Source organism: Barbus barbus (assembly GCF_936440315.1).
Source record: "Barbus barbus genome assembly, chromosome: 37".
NCBI classification, from domain to species: Eukaryota; Metazoa; Chordata; class Actinopteri; order Cypriniformes; family Cyprinidae; genus Barbus; species Barbus barbus.
In genome coordinates, this window is record NC_136715.1 from 22,359,571 (window position 1) to 22,377,345 (window position 17,775).

General features: G+C 41.9%; 1 protein-coding gene across 1 annotated transcript; it reads right to left on the reverse strand.

Moving 5' to 3' along the window:
• Positions 1-2,954: 2,954 nt before the first annotated feature.
• vtg3 (vitellogenin 3, phosvitinless) lies at positions 2,955-11,366 on the reverse strand (the record flags this gene model as incomplete). The annotated part of the gene is made up of 27 exons (XM_079396574.1): positions 2,955-3,035; positions 3,132-3,270; positions 3,381-3,526; positions 3,608-3,817; positions 4,163-4,228; positions 4,340-4,446; positions 4,529-4,688; positions 4,772-4,901; positions 4,987-5,172; positions 5,586-5,673; positions 5,793-5,982; positions 6,071-6,190; positions 6,277-6,378; positions 6,465-6,586; positions 6,711-6,808; positions 6,896-7,113; positions 8,559-8,777; positions 8,915-9,040; positions 9,127-9,292; positions 9,385-9,542; positions 9,639-9,792; positions 9,872-10,020; positions 10,110-10,271; positions 10,363-10,614; positions 10,788-10,939; positions 11,130-11,150; positions 11,327-11,366. The coding sequence occupies 27 exons, from the start codon at positions 11,364-11,366 to the stop codon at positions 2,955-2,957; spliced, it is 3,762 nt and encodes a 1,253-aa protein (XP_079252700.1).
• Between the last annotated feature and the right edge of the window lie 6,409 nt (positions 11,367-17,775).

Here is a 17,775-nt window from a genome sequence, read left to right on the forward strand (position 1 = left end):
GCCGGGCCAGGACAGGGAGGAGACTTGGGAAGCCTCTAGGGCGGATCAGGGGCCTTGGGAGGCCATGGCGGATCAGGAGACACGGTAGGCCATGGCGGATCAGGAGATATGGGAGGCCATGGTGGATCAGGAAACACGGGAGGCCATGGTGGATCCGGGGATATGGGAGGCCATGGCGGATCAGGGAGCTTGGATGGCCATGGCGGATCAGGGAGCTCTGTGGCCTTGGCCTCTGGCCTGGCCACCCGGGCCGTGGCTATATAGCCCCCCCAAAAAAAATTATTGGGGAAGTTCCTTGTGGGGCGCTCTGGAGGAGTGGGCACTTGAGGGCGCTCTGGAGGAGCGGGCTCTTGAGGGCGCTCTGGGGGAGCGGACATGTGGGGGCGCTCTTGCAGCGCGGATACTTGAGGGCGCTCCTGCAGCGCGGACATTTGAGGGCACTCTTGCAGCGTGGACACTTGAGGGCGCTCTTGCAGCTTGGATACTTGAGGGCGCTCTTGCAGCGCGGACATTTGGGGGCTCTCTTGCAGCGCGGATACTTGAGGGCGCTCTTGCAGCGCGGACATTTGGGGGCGCTCTTGCAGCATGGATACTTGAGGGCGCTCTTGCAGCACGGACATTTGGGGGCGCTCTTGCAGCGCGGATACTTGAGGGCGCTCGGGAGGCACGGAGCTGGACGGGACCAGCGGAGATGCAGGAGAGCTGGATGGGACCAGCGGAGATGCAGGACAGCTGGACGGGACCAGCGGAGACGCAGGAGAGCTGGACGGGACCAGCGGAGACGCAGGAGAGCTGGACGGGACCAGCGGAGACGCAGGAGAGCTGGACGGGACCAGCAGAGACGCAGGAGGGCTGGACGAGACCAGTGGAGACACAGGAGGGCGCTCTTGCAGCGCGGACTCTCGGCGGCACTCTTGACAGCGCTAATTCTCAGGGGTGCTCTGGAAGTGCGACTTCTCAGAGATGCTCTGGGAGCGTGGATCCGTACGGGACCAGCGGGGACGCAGGAGGGCACTTGCGAGGCGCAGGCACTGGAGGGCACTTGCGAGGAGCAGGCACTGGAGGGCACTGGCGAGGAGCAGGCACTAGAGGGCACTGGCGAAGAGCAGGCACTGGAGAGAGTACGGGAGCCGAGAACTCCGGGAGCAGAGCCTCATCCAGTAGCCCCGCGTTTTGTGTTGGCGGAACTGTCTTCGCCGCGGGCGGAACCGGAGTCTGGTGGTGTCTGGGAGGTCCACGGGGCGATGGGAGTTTGCCCCGATCCAGAACAAGGAGTTCAGTGTAGCGTCGTCCAGCCCTGTCCAGACGGCGATCCTGCTGAACCCCAACGCATACTCCGGCAGCGGTAGATCTTGGCGAGCCAGAGCTATGAAGCGATCAGCCTACTCCATAATTCGGTTTTGGTCTTGGATTCTGTTACGGAATGTTGTTGTGGAATGAGAGCACGACGAGGAATGACGAAAAGGAGTATCTTTATTCAGCTTCAACACAACTTCCTTTATTAACATTAATTAACATCAATCCAAGACAAAGACTGAGGGAGAACTGAGGACTTATCAAGGGACCGACCAAACAAGGAAACAAGATAATTAATATAACACAGGTGATGAGGATGAACGATAATTAACTAATGACAGGAAACTAGAACAGGAAAATCCAAATAAGGGCAAAAGGGAAACTAAACAGGAACCAACCCGTGACAGTCACATCCTTACCTACTGGGATACCTTCAGCTCAACGATTTTTGCCATGCATCCTTCAGCATGCGGCATGCATCTTTCACAAACTATGAATAACACTATCATGTGAGTGCAATTCTGCTGAGATCTGAGAGTTGCAACTGGCAGTCAGTATGGTTTTTGCCCATTTTTTCAACTTTTGACAGTAATTTCTAGTGAAAAATTTGAATTGTGGTAATTTAATTGCTTTGTTATCACCAAATTTCTATCTATTCTTGATTATCATTAGACGTTTATGCTGCCTCTGAGCCAACAGCCATTATTTCACTACACCGCCACTCTGACTGGAGTGAACATTTCCCTTTATGTTAGTTGAAGTGGGAAACATATGAGCAAAATTAACTATTCCCTTAAGTAGGAATTTCACATTTCAATATATGACTAAACTTGAGACACAGTAAAATGTATCTATGCTGTACCACAGTATATAATATTGCTGAGATTCCATTCTGCAAAAACTAATTTCAAGGTGGTTGCATCACTGACCCCCAAGCCATGTTAACCGAGTCGGTTCATTCGTGCATTGCACTCAACACTCTTGCGAAAGTGATGTAGAGTGTGAAGAAATCCGAGCAGAAGTGGTCCAAGGAGACACATTCAGAATGCATGTGTAACAGGTAGAAACAGTAAATGAATCTTGGCTGACAGCTTGTGATTGAACCACTAAAAATGCACTTTAATATCCTGGAAACTGGGCTTCTCTCTTCCTGGAGAGGTGGGATGTCTGTTATTGTGGTCTTTATCAGAGAGGAGTAAGGTAGAACTTAAGCTGGGGTGACAAGGTACCTTTTCACAGAACCAACATTTTGATCAAAGACATTTATTTACTATTGATGTATCTTTTGACATTCTGAATATGAAGGAGGTGTTGCAGATACTCTGCAGGTAAACTCTTGGCTGGGATATGAATATCAGTCTAAACATAATGAATTAATGTCACGATGAATTCTTGATGCACAGTTTATTCATTGGAGTATAATTCAAAAGTACTGATTTTAACATATATCTTTGAATATCCAAATGAGTCATTAATCAAACGTAAGGAATACAAACATTTCAGAACATTTGATGATCCATTTTCTTTTGTTGTCGGTTTGGTCTTTCCAGAAGTGCTCTGTAACACCAGCCTGTTAAGAGACAAGCAGATTTGCAGAATTTATGCAAATACACAAGAACAGACACAGTTTTTTGATCCATCGTTCATAAATTAACCTGTTAGATTGATATGGTGAAGTTCACAGCTTCAAACCCCACAAGATCAATTGGTGAGGGAATTGCCTTTTTGTAGATTTTTCGCTAGAGAGGACAAAATAATATTTTATTAGCCGGAAGGAAGGCAATAAGACATCTTTGAAATTTAAAAGACGTGAAATATGTTCATAAGAAAACAACCTCTGGAATTTTCACTCTCATGTCAAAGGTCGCTGGTGAGGATGCCACAACATTGACAGCTGCTTGGCGTTCTGGGTTTTTCTCATATTTCTGGTAGAAACCCATTATATAAGAAATGCCAGGCAGGTACTCTTGAACTCTGAAAGAAAAAATATGTGAAAATAGAAAGATAACATAAGGCATGCGGTTGAAATAATTCAAGTACTGCACATCAGTATTTCAGGAAAATCAAGAGCATGATGAATTCACTTTTGACCAATTGTTGTGAACACTGAAGGCAGAGCTCCCCAGTTGATCTTGGTGTATATGGAAGGTTTAGATTCTGGCTGGCATGCTGTGGACACCCTCATAGACACATCATATGTTTGACACTCTGCACCCCATCTGAGATGGGCCTAAAAACACAAGAAGAAAATCAATGAGGGAATAAGGAAACCGATAAGAATAAGTTAAGAAAAATCTTAAAAGACCTTTACCTTTGCTGATGAACGACTCTTATCTACGTTAACATTGGCACAGATTTTCCAGTTTGCTTCTTCACCAACTTCAGAGACTATCATTTCAATGTCTTCTCTTTGGGCTGTTGGCAGATTAAAGGCTACACCTTCATAGCCCAGAGGTTTTGCTGGCGGACTCAGACCAAGTGCTTTTACTGTGACTATAGGTTCTGGAGTGGCATCTAAATTCTACAGCATGGAGAAATTGATAAGATGACTGAGTAATTGCTAGATTATGCTATTATTCCAGCAATTCCTAATTACTCTGTAGATCATGCTATTACTATCATACTCTGTACATCTGTATTCTGTAAAATCATTTGGATTTGAATTCATTTACTAGCAGTTTCAAATCATAAATCTCAGGGTGGACTGAATAAGAAATTTGCAGTACATTATATGCTGCGTCGTAATCAAGCTACAGTCTGTCCAAATATACACTTCACTATACATAATTGGAAATTTGTTATATTAAACCCTCCTTTTTAAATCACTTTGCATTTGAATTAATGATTTCAGATGTTTGTATTGCACCTTAGATGCTGGGAATGAGTTGGATAAATTGCTTTCCTCACAGGAGGTGATCTTGTCTCTTGTGTCCTACACAGAGAGAGCATATATAACAAAATGCCCTCACATTAATTCTGAGTTAACCACTGGAAATCATTCAGACACTGTAAGTGAAAAAGAGCTATGGCTGAGTCATGGTACCTTGAATACTCTGTGGCTGAATTTCATAATTTCACTGACTCCTGGAGGGTGTTTTCTGCCAGCAGTGACCTGAATCTGAATTTTTTCAATTGGTTTGGCATCCTTAGCTATGGAACAAGCAACAAGTTACTGACAAGTATCTTAGCAATATAATTTTTGGATTATATTATTAAGTTGAGGGTCTGGTACCTGGTTCTAATTTATATGAAAAGCGGGTACTTCCCAGGAAGTAATACAGAGGATATTCATGATGGTAGTGTGCTCGTTTGGCTTCAGCCTCAATGCAGACCGCAGTTCCATAAATCTTGGCATCAGCGCATTGCCTGAATTTGACCTCAGAGTGCTCAGTCTGCCGCAGAAAACACAGCCGTTCAGTTTGCAGGGTTTGCCAGTCATCTCCATCTTGTTATAGTATTGTAAAGGCTGTTGTACCTGATCATTCCTTGAAGTGGGTAAAATCCTGGCCAGATCCTGTTGGGAGTCCTCTGTCTCGGGCATCATGGGAGTTATTTTAAATGAGGATGGTTCCTCAATGTTTCTCAAAACAGCAAACACATTAGAACTGTTTGATGAAGAGTAAGAAATCATCAGGATATCTGGTGTCACCTTATTACATATCACGGTGCTGTAGAAATCATGGAACGTACTTGACTGAAAATAATTCAGTGACCGTTTTGCTTGGAGTCAAGTTCAGTTCATATTTATGCTCCTCTATGTTTATTTTCATGTCAAATGCCCATGGCAGGGCACTTATTATCTTACTCTTCAGCTCTACGCCACACTGGAAAAGATCTGTGTTGATTCCATGAAAGACAAAATGATCCTTTGTCACCCTGCAAGCAGGAGGAAAGTCAACCTTCAGCACAGAGAAACCATGAAGAGCCCAAAAGCAAATCATGTCATTATTTTCCACACTCATGTGAATTTGACAAATTCTCACACAAAGCTATCTAATAAATGACTTTAGACACCTTAGAAAGTATAAAGCACATGGACTATTTTTGTGGTGTTCATGCACAATCACTGACATTAAAATTGCTGTTATATCAGTAGCCAAAAAAAAGCTGTTTTATCTTAGACTGAGTGGGTTCTCATGAAGACTAGGCATGCTGAGATCACAAGTTCTCCAAACAATACTCACTTTACTTCAGTAACCAGAAATAAAATCATGGCTGACTGCAAAAAACTGAATTATATTAGTCAGTGTCTAATTAATAAATCATAACTGATAACTTTTTATAATTACCCAGCAAAGCCATCTGTGTGCAGGGAAATGTCTGAGCTTAGCAGCTCACTCAGATGTTCCTTGGGAGGAGGATTAATTTCAGCTTTAGCTGTAGAGATAGAATATATTTATCTTTTTTTTTCTTTTCTTTTGCATTTAGCCCTAATTTTACTATTACTAACAGACGTCTAATGGGAAATTGACAATAAATGGCAGAAGAAAGCTCACCTTTTATTGTGACAGCATTTACTATGGAATAATATTTGCTGATTTCAACTGGGAGACCAAGACAAGTTGGCTGTATGAATCGAGCTTCATACACAAGGTGTGGCTTGGTCCAGTGCCAGGAAGTCCCTTTTTGAACATCCTGAATCTTTTCCCAAACTTTGCTCTCCTTCCCTGCTGAAGGACTAAATGACTGAGCAGAAATGAAATGGATCATGTTTCAGTTGAATATACGTAAGAATCAACAAAAATCACCTGTTAGTTAAAAAAAATGAGAATACCTTTATGATGCTTTGAATGGAGTCTCCACTAACATCCATTAAAAAGGCTTCCTGTCCAAAGACACGTGCATATGCTGTCAACAGAGGTCTGTCTTTTGGTAGGTTCTGCCAGTCAGAGAGCTTTAAAAAAAATCAGAGCTTAGCCATTAGTCTAATGACAGACAGAAGTCATACATTTCATAGATTCTGAGACAGAAGATGCTCACGATTTTCATTATAGTGGCAAAATTGTTGATTCCTAAATCTTTCTTGAGTTGAGGGATTTTTGCTTGTAACAGCTCTGTGAGTCCATCTGCATGGACACCAAACTGGAAACATATCAAAGATTACATATAAAAAACATGGTATACAGTACATCAAATTACACTGCATTTTATAACTTTGGTTTGATTACCTCAAGAAATTGCAGTATTCTCCCAATGAAATGAATTTTTCCCATAAGCATAATTTTTGTGGGTATGAGACTTTCATTTTGCAGCATAAAAATATCGGCAGATGTCCCAAATAAAAAGTCATCTGATGAGACAAGAAACAGCATCAGACCAATCAGGGCGCGCTTTAAAACAACCAATGAAAAGCTCCATATTCTCTGGAATTTTCCTATGTTCTGAGAAATGTTTTCCTTCTAATGTCGACCCACCATGGAACCAGTCAAAGTGCACATTCTTGCTGTAGCGATAACTCAGGTGGCCAAGTTTGGGGGTAAGAATCTTCATGGCAATATTACAGGCAGTGGATCTTTTTTAGAGGGAAAAAAAAGAGAAATGAGGACAGATGCTCTGAAAGAAGAGGAGGAGAAAACAGAACACATTTGAGCATTCTTACAGATGCTGATTATCAGGGGTGCGGGACTTGGCAATGCCTTTGAGTAGAGAGTAGGAGAAGCTGGCGACCTGCAGGTCAACCTCCTCTAAGAGGACCTCACTTATTACTGAGATCAGAGCTATGGATGGCTTGGTCTCGAGAAGCACCATGCAGGCCAACATGCGGATTTCAGCAGGAAGAGTCCCTTGTACAAAGAGGTTCAAGACAATGTCCTGTACCTGCACACATACAAAAAGTAGAAAGTCTTTACCTGCTAAAAGTGGTCCTTGTCAATGAAGACATTTGTGCTCATGATTAAGTAGCATCTTAAGGAGCAGTCGTGGCCTAATGGATAGAGAGTTGGACTTGTAACCTGAAGGTTGTGGGTTCGAGTCTCGGGTCCGGCAGGGATTGTAGGTGGGGGAGTGAATAACCAACACTCTCTCCACCTTCAATAACACGACTGAGGTGAGAAAGTCACTGAACCCCCAACTGCTCCCTGGGCGCTGCAGCATCGGCTGCCCACTGCTCTGGGTGTATGTTCACTACTGTGTGTACACTTGGATGGGTTAAATGCAGAGCACAAATTCTGAGTATGGGTCACCATACTTGGCCACACACCACTTCCCTGTCCCTTATCTTTTCTTTGTCCGTAATAACATTCCTGCCAAACAGTGTGAGAAGTTATCACTCACTACCAAATTTGAAAATTGTTTTTGCAGTGGAAGGCAATTTTATCATATCAACCTGTGGTCAGAAAACCTTTGACAAGAAATGCCCTTGTTTAGTAATCACAATGTGTTCTTGTTTACAGTAATTAACAATTTCTATTAGATGTCAAAAAAACAGATTTAAGTCAAGTTTGCAAGGGCAGTGTCTGGTTAGAATTTTCTGTGATTTTTTTTTTTTTCAGATCTTCAGTTATATCAAGTTGGGTGGGAACTGTCTGTGGCAGCAATTTTCAGATATCTCCACAGATGTTTGGTTGGGCCACTCATTCATATAAGTTAAGCCACTTTTGCATTGTCTAGGCTGTGTGCTTAGGGTCATTGTCCTGTTGGAAGTTGAACCTTTGGCACATTTTGAAGTTTCATTAGGCTACATCACTGTATTCACTGAGTTCAGCTTTTGTTCTGCCCTAAGTGCCCGTCACCTGTGGGCAGGTATTGAACAACTGATTGAGTGACCACTGGGTGCTTGATCACCTCTCTTACCAATACCCTTTTCCCTTGATTGGACAGATTGAACAGTAGGAAGAGTCCTGGTTGTTCCAAACTTCTTCCATTTAAGAATTTTGGTGGCCATTGCTCTTGGGATTCAATACCCCAAGTTTTTTTGTAGCATTTTCCATGTCCGTGCCTCAACCCAATGCTGTCTTTGAGCTTCATGGCTTGGTTTTTCCTCTGATAGGCATATGTAGCTGTTAGATCACATTATTTAGATAGATATTTTATTAGGTGTGTGCTTTTCCAAATCATGTCTAATCAAATGAATATGTCACAAGTGGACTCCAATTCAAGTGCAGAAACATTGCAAAGATGGTTGAGTGAAATGGGCTGCACACAAGCTAACTTTCAAGTGTCTGAATACTTATATATCAAAGTGATATTGGATTTTTTTTTTCTTTTTAATACATTTTCAAAGCTACAAGGTTGTGAATACTTATATAGATTACAGTACTTACACTGTGGGGATCCCTGCTTGCAAGCAGTCTGAATCCCTGGACTGCAGCACTCTGTACTCTAGATGGAAGTTTTTCAGCTCCAGATGTGTAGCTTGGAAGGAACTTTAGGAGAGTCTTGACGCTGGAGGGATGAGCTGCGTTTCCCAAAGCCTTCAGTGCAAGGACCATATCCTCCTCCGAGTTTTTAATTAGCCCACTTGTAGCCATATTCAGCAATGGCTGAACAACATTATTTACAAAGGACATGGAAAATGTAAATTTCAGAGAAATAAGTTCGACATAAAACTAGCAGATTATAAAATACCTTGATATTTGTATTAATCATCTGGCATACAGAAGAAGGAGACCACAGATACCTGCACCACAGTGACAGGGCAGGGAAAAGTATACACGCAGTATCTGTATACTAAAGAACCATACGCCAACACCACAGTGTTCCACAGGAGAGGCTGGGATTTACTGAAAGGAATTGTCAGGAACTCCTGGAAAGCACAACAGAGCTTTAGAAGACAAATATACATTACATAAATTATTGTAACAAATGTTTAACTATAGGCCACCAACTCACCTGAGCTAATACCACTGACACAGGCTCAGCAGACAAGTGGTTAAACGCCACTACCAGTGCCTGTCCTGCCTCATTTGCAGTGATGTCTCCTGCTTTGAATCTGGTCTCAAGGAATTTGAGGATCCTTCCATCTGTTACCTCCACAACCAAGTCCAGGAACCACCTCCTAAAGACCCAAAAAAGAAAAGAAAAAAAAAAAGGAGTCAATAGGGTAAGATCTAGGATTGCATAATACTTAGACAGGTGTAAACAAAATACCTGTGCTCATCATTTCCTGAGACCTGCTTCCATATCTCCTCTAGATTCTCAAGTGTTGCCACACGTAGCAACTGAATTAGATCCAGAACCTCAGTGGTGCTTGAGCTGTCCACTTGATATATGTTAGCCTGTGCCAAACGCTTAATTAAATCTAGAATCTGTTGGAGTACAGAACAGATCAAAATATGTTTATGAGTTTATTCAAATATCTGTGTATATTTCAATGTTTATGAGTGTATGATCTTGGAGTTTGCCTTTAGCACTGGTTTGTTCAGGTTGATCATCACAACGGGAATTGGTTTGAGGTCCTTTTCTGTCATATACATCAGGTTACCTCTGCTCTGCACACTCTGTCCGGTCACTATTTTGTCAGTTGTGTCTGAAACTTTGAGAAGCTCAATGTCCCGTCTGCAAAAATGAACACAACTATGTCATGCACAATCTGCAGTCTTTCAACAACTTGTTAGCTAATGACTAAAGCACGTACAATGCTAACATTCGGGAGTTTCCTCCCTTTACATTGAATGGAGAGAAGTATTGACGCTCCTGAGCAAATGCTTTAGTGATTAAACCGCCATCTGCTGTGGACTTCACTGTGCAGGTGTGTTTCACCATTGAAACAACACTCTCACCTCTCTGTAAGTTTAAACAGCATTCAGATCAGTTAAAGGATGAGCGTCCACTTTTTATGTTCAAGTTTATAATTGAAATGTAATGAAACACACCTGTTTGCTAAGTTTGTCTTCAGGGGCGAGTGCCATACCTCGGTATAAAGCAGCTGGACGTTGACAGTTGGTGATATCAACCATTTGGGTCACTTTTAACTCTTTGGCATTATTGTTTTCTTCAACAGTGTAACTGCTTTGACACACACCATGAATTCCCAACTGAAGATATACAAAAAAATGTTTTGCTTTACCCATAGAGTCATACTTTTATTAAGGACTGTCTTGTACAGGACATATGTAGATTTTGTACCTCCATCAGTTCGTAAAAACTTTGTGTGGTTTTGACTGTGACTTGTAGAAATCCAAGGATCCCCCTCACAATATTTACAACTGTGTTTGAGACTCCAGGTGCTGTGCGAATGTCGGTAATTTGTCCTTTGGAGAATCCAAAAACGATTGGCTGGCTGAACTCGGCAGATAGACGCTTAGTGAGCTTTTGGGAAGGGCTGAAAACACTTTTCCTGGGTAAGCCATTAAAATCTTCAACATTTACATTTGAGATCTTAAAAGGAAAAGCACATTTTATAACATGTTTAGACAAAATCTAGTTATTTTTACTATCTGCTGAGTTAAGAATAAAGGGATCAGATAGCTCAGAGTAGTTAAAAATAAATAAATAAATTATAATATATATATATATATATATATATGGAATTGTAGCAACAGTATTTGTACCTGAAGCACAAAGTTTTGTGGCGATGCACCAATGATTTTAAAAGTGCACCTCAGCTTCAGTGCCGACTCGACCAAGTCTGGCAGTTCTCGTCCCACTCGCACCAATCCCTCATACTTATACTCATACGTTTTTTTAGAGTTCAGGAAAGGCTCTAAAATATTGCCCATTGAGAAATTTCAGAAATTTGAAATGACAAATTATGAACCAGTATGTATTTAATATGTATCTGAATCCTATCTTTTTTATTGACATAAACATCAAATACAATAATAAAATTAATATTAGAATAAGGAGAAATCTCTGTAGATTTATGGGTGATATACATTATAGTATTTACATACCGTAATTGATGTTCTCGCTGGCTAATGGGGAGGAAAAGAGAAAGATTAGTATTCTCCTTTTATATAAAGTAGCATTAAAGTACAATCATTTCACTGTGCTCAGTTCTAAACAAAATTAAGCCAGGATTTATAATGACCACAGTCTAAAACATGCCGTTAAATTTGGCTTAAACCCGTCCTGGTCTTAATGTACTCACCAGCCAGGGCTACCAGGAAACAGAGATAAAGCCGCCACATGGTGAAATCCAGAGGTGGTATAAGCAACTTGGACATCATCTTTTATAACAGGGAGCTGTATTTCCCTCCTACCCCCTTATCTCATGCAGTTAGTGAGGTAAAGTGACCCTGTGGAACCAAATTTTTCCTGTATTCTAAAACACTAGAATTTGCAGATTGTAGAACATGCAGCAATACATTTATTTGATGGTTTTTATTTTGTTTAGTGTCCATGGTTAGCTGCAGCCTAACATGGTTAAAATGTAAATAATAGAAAATATATGTCCTATGCCTGATTACAAAGAAATGTGTGTAATCAAACTATTTCAAAACACAAAAATGTAGACATTGCTCATCACATTAGTGGTATATATAGATTTTTTTTCTGTTACCTTGTTTGCAATGAAAAATGTTACTTCATGTGAAATTATTCTGTAAATGCTAGAATATGATAATGAAGCTCACTGGTTTGTGTTGTAGAAATAGTTTGAGTAAACAGAACTAGGGGACAAAGGTGTGAGACAGGTCAATGTGATCATAGGCAGTGTCATCCCAACCTATTAGGAGAGTATGTGACCCGCTAAACAAATAACAAGATCCAACTTTTACTGATATCCAAGCATGAAATTAAATATTAAATACACACACAGAAATATACTTGTCTAAGCATGATTAGAAGTCATTTCCCAATCTGAAACCTTAAAATTTCATATAAAATATATTTCATAAAACTGTTTCCATTTTTTTTCATTGATTGCTTGAGACAGAAAAACTCAGACTTTGTGCTTGTTGTGTAAGAATTTTGTTCACATAAAAGAAAAGAAAGAAAATCCAAACATGTGCAACTTTCTTTCTTTTGTGGAACTACAGTGAATGGTGACTCAAGCTTTCAACCTTCTGAAGGAAATTGATATAGGTTGGTAATTTTGGCTAAGGCTCGCCTGACCCCAGGCGATGTCATCTGGGGAACTGAAACATAATGACAGCATGCCAGGCTCGCCATTCTTGGTTCAAATTTTGGAATAATTTGGATCTCGAAAGCCATGGAGGCAGACATAAAAGGGTACCTGTTTGTATCCATAAAGTTATTGAGCCTCTTATAATCAATGCAAGGACGCAAAGATTTTCTTCATGAATAACAAAGTGGAGGGACAGATGATGCAGGCCGCCAGAGACTCCCATGCCACCCATGGAGACATTTCTATCTAAAGCTGACAAGGAGAAAAGGCATCAGTTAGGCGGAGAAGTGTCAGGAATGAGGTTGATTGCTTAAGGCTGATTGCTTAATTTCTGGCAGGAATTGTAGGTGGGGGGAGTGAATGTACAGAGCACTCTCCCCTCCCTCCAGGATATTTACAGCACCCGTCTCACCCGCAAAGCCCTCCGCATTGCAGGTGATCCCACCCACCCGACACACAGCTTCTTCAGTCTGCTGCCATCAGGGAGGAAACTGCAGAGTCTCCAGGCGAGGACCAGCAGACTGAAGGACAGCTTCATACATCAGGCTGTCAGGAAGCCCCCCCTCCCCTCTTTTACCCCATGCAACACTGAACTCTGACACTATGAGCCCCCCCCCTCACCAATTTAAAAACTGTGACCAGCACCTGTCACTTGTGCAACATTGGACTAATCACTACCTCATCCAGCATTGACTGCAAACTACCTCTTCGGATAGTATGATATAAGGACTGTTCTCCCTACTGACAAGCTCTTCTTGCACTACACATATATCTGCACAGTTTTGTTTTATTTAACTGGTTTGCACTCTTATCTATTCTGCCATGCGCCTTATGCCACTTTATCTATTTCTTTATTTTTCTACAATGTCCTCATTTGTATAGCTGTATAGTTGTATGTACATGTTTAAACTGTATTATCTGTATTTGAACATGTTTAATGTTAACTGTATGCACCAAGGGTCTGAGAGTAACGCAATTTCAATTCTCTGTATGTATGCGCCGTACATGTGGAAGATATTGACAATAAAGCAGACTTGACTTGACTTCTGCCTTCAATACCACAACTGAGGTGAGGCCCTTGAGCAAGACACTGAACCCCCAACTGCTCCCTGAGCACCGCAGCAAAAATAACTGCCCACTGCTCCGAGTGTGTGTTCACGGTGTGAACAACCTCTGGAAGGAAGGACCCAAAAGCAAACTCAAACTCAAAATACTGGTGGCAGTGTGTCAAGTTCTGGGCTGGGCTCAAACAAGGATGAAAGCAAAGATAAGGAATAAACGGCATGGGTCAGAGCTGGAAGAATGTCCGTAAGCTGGAAGACAGCAGGAAACATAGCAAAGGTGGAGATAAGCAGGCAACAGATTGACAGTTCAGATAGGCGACCATGGTGAAAAGGGAATCCAATAGACAGTGCCAGGAATGTAGTCAAGAGTTGTGATTCTAGCAAGAGTCAGATTTCTAGAAAGAAATTGTATTGTAGTAATTAGGCAAGGCAAAGCAAGTTTATTTATATGGCCAGGGCCGGCGCTCCGCACACGCACATCACGCACTGCGCGTAGGGCACCAAGTGCTTGGGGGGGGCACCAAAAAATCTGGGTCGTGAAAATATCATCACAATATAGGCTACTAGTATAAATAACAAATAAAATATTTCTAGCATGTTAATATACAAACGCAATACAAAAGTAATATAGGCCTAGACCAAATTAGTCGAGAAAAAGGTGAATCTCTGTGCCAGTCTCCCTCTGGTGCCCCCCCCCCCCCCCCTTCCCCACCTCCCAGTGGTCTGTTCAATTATGCTTCAATCAATTTCAAATTTGGCCGACACCGACCTCAGACATGGCCTCGAAAAGGCACCAAGAGTCGGGGGCGGAAAAAAGAAAAAAGAAGAGACAGCGGGATGATGCTCGCGCGTCGCTTGCAGGTAAGACAATGTTTTAAATAAAAATGTTAGTTTTGTGCGTGTAGTATGCATGTCCAGGGGCGTCGGCGCGTCCGCGTCGCTAGTGCAAAAGATCCGGGGCTTTAGCCCTGCATGTTGAGTCTTTTATTTTAACGGGGTCCGGGGGTTTCTCCCCCGGGAAATTTTGAAACTTGGGCTGTTAAAGATGCAGTTTGTTTGAGAAGGAAAGGAAGGCCAATCGTTGGGGTCCTCATCGTCATATTTGAATGACAAATAAAGCTAATTTTCCCCCTAGGTAGGCTATACGTTACAGGTGTGTGTGCATATAGCTATTAGTGCAGAACGTTCCCTATTGTAATTTCTTCGCTTCATTATAATGCCTATCTGCCTCTTGGTAAGGTGAACTTTAGAAAAACCCTGCAACTGAACGTGATGTGATTTTGCCAAATTAGACCGCTTAGATAAAGTTTTTTCGTTGTTGTTCTATGCGGTCATTTTCAAGAGGTTCGGCCAAGGGCGACATCTGTTAGTGAAACTGAAATTAGAAAAAAAAAAACCACAATCTCAGTGTTTGTATATTTTCATATTCACAGAGTTGTCAAATTATTAGGGCTGGGAAAAGATTAATCTCGATTAATCGCATCCAAAATAAAAGTTTGTGTCTACATGATATATGTGCGTGTACTGTGTATAATTATTTTGTATATAGAAATTATATATACAAAATAATTATACAAAATTATATATACAAAATAATTATACAAATTATATAAATTATATATACAAAATAATTATACACTGTACACGCACATATATCATGTAGACACAAACTTTTATTTTGGATGCGATTAATCGCGATTAATCTTTTCCCAGCCCTACAAATTATGTACAGAATTATTATATTGTGCCTCATCAGACCTCTTTTAAAGGTAAAATAGAGTTTTGAATTTTAAATGTTCCAGTGACACATAGGCCTATATAAAAGACTAATGTGTGCAATATTTTTGTATGATGGTTGATGGTTCAATCAAAAATGCATTTCAGTAGAATCCCTGAATATTTTGTCTTGTATTTCTGAATGCAGGGTCAATGCTAAAATACATGCAAGGAGCAACTCAAGGCCAGGAGTATGTAGAAGTAAATTCTACTGTGCAGTTATGTATGGTTATTTGCAGTTTAAAATGTGCACTTTAAAATTCATACTTCATAAAATTCATACACTTATACTGTTATTTGCACTTTAAACTTTTTTTGCACTTTTAACTTTCTGTGTTTACATTGTTCTGTTCCAATTATTTATTTGCAGCAGTTATTTTGGAAGTAAAGAGAACCTAACTAAGAAATTCTGAATGGTAGTTATTTCTTTGGTGGTGGTGGGGGGGGCACCGCCAAGCGTTTGTGCTTAGGGCACCCAAATGGCTAGCGCCGGCCCTGTATATGGCACATTTCATACACAATGGTAATTCAAAGTGCTTTACATAAAAGGAAGTAAAATAATCATAAAAAAAAAATTATCACAACAAAACCAGAAATTTTAAAACATTTAAAATGATTTAAAAATAGATTTGAAATGAATTTAGAATAGCTAGAAATAAAGATAATTGTACATAAAATAAAGTGCAGTCAGTTCGGACGTAGCACAGTGCTCATTCAACAAATGCACAGCTAAACAGATGAGTTTTGAGTCTGGATTTAAATGTGGCTAATGTTTTAGCACATCTGATCTCTTCTGGAAGCTGGTTTCAACTGCGGGCGGCATAATAGCTAAAAGCGGACTCCCCTTGTCATACATCCCGTGGAACGAGGAGATGAGGAAATGAGGAGACATGGAGTTCTTGAACATAAACTAATCTTTAATGATAATATTGACAGGGTATCCAACGAAGGAAGACATTTAACAGCGGACAAGAAGACAGGGAAACACAGGGCTTATAAACAGGGAGAAAACTTGATAATTAATCACACACAGCTGGAAACTAATAACGGAAACTATATGGGAACATTTAGGAAACACAAGACACAGGAAGACAGGACTGACCTCCCGGAAGGTGCGTCCCGTGCCTTAACACTTCCAACGGGGAGGGCGCTCTGGAGGCCTCAAAGGCAGAGTTCGGGAACGGAAGGCCTCCAGGGTGGTGCCCATTCCCACGGCGGAGCCGGGAGCTCGGGCAGCCATGGTCGGTCAGGGAGCTCGGGGGGCCATGGTGGATCCAGGGATTCAGGAGGCCATGGCGGGACCGCCTCCGAGGCCGCGGCTCCAGCCCCCGATAGGTGCTCAATCAGTTGCATCAGTGCGCACTGGGCGCTCTGGAGGCGCGGGCACTTGAGGGCACTCAGGAAGCGTGGGCACATGAGGGCACTCTGGAGGCACGGGCACTTGGGGGCGCTCTGGAGGAGCAGGCACTTGAGGACACTCAGGAAGTGCGGGCACATGAGGGCACTCTGGAGGCACGGGCACTTGGGGGCACTCTGGCGGCGCGGGCACTTGAGGGCACTCAGGAAGCGTGGGCACATGAGGGCACTCTGGAGGCACGGGCACTTGGGGGCACTCTGGAGGAGCAGGCACTTGAGGGCACTCAGGAAGCGCGGGCACATGAGGGCACTCTGGAGGCACGGGCACTTGGGGGCGCTCTGGCGGCGCGGGCACTTGAGGGCACTCTGGAGGAGCGGACAGTTAAAAATAGCTGATCCCGCTACCTCTCACATGCTAAACAAGCGATGTCCAACGCTCCAAAAGACGCATTCGAGGAGCAACCGCTATTCCAACAGGCTTGAAGAAAAGAACCCTCTGTGTGTAAATATAAAAAAAAAATAATAATAATTTATATACCTTAGAGTTGTTTGGGGTGGGGTAAATTAAATGCGTTCTGCTGTGACGTCACAAACATGTTGAATTGTGGTATATAGAGTGGTCTGAAGTGTACGTAAGAAGCAGACTTGCTCCCTCTGTCAAAATTGAAGAGTCGAGGATCTGTCCATATTAACTTACTTCATCCACTTAACGAAGTTGAATGAATTTCAAAATGGCAGTCGGGGGATTCCCCAAGAGGAAGTACTTTGGGAAGTTTGCTTGTGTGTGTCAAAAAGTGAACTGTAATGCAGCCCTAAACAGTTTCAAAAAATTCCTGTCCCTTTAGATGTCGTTCTTGCTGGCTATCACTTTGACACAGTGTGTTGTCGCAGCTACTAGAGTAGTTGCACATGTGCACATGAATGTCATATTCATGGCGTTCCCCATAGAGTCATAAACTTCAGGCGCGGTGTCTCATTAAATTCTCAGGGAACCATGGTTAGATTCAAAACCCAAGATGGTTCTGTTTTGGGTCATTACAGAAAATCAGTGCTTTTTCCACTTGGAAAAATTGAAGATAAAAGTTTAATCAGCATTTTTAAATATCCATGAAACGAAGACACCTTAAAATGACAAGAAATTGTATTGTGCCACATCAGGCTATGTAATTTATTATTTTATGACTATTTTTCTACCTCATGTTTTGGTATTTTTGTCAACCCGGTTACAGACAAAAGCGTTACTAGATACTATAATTTAATTAGAACTATGTGATA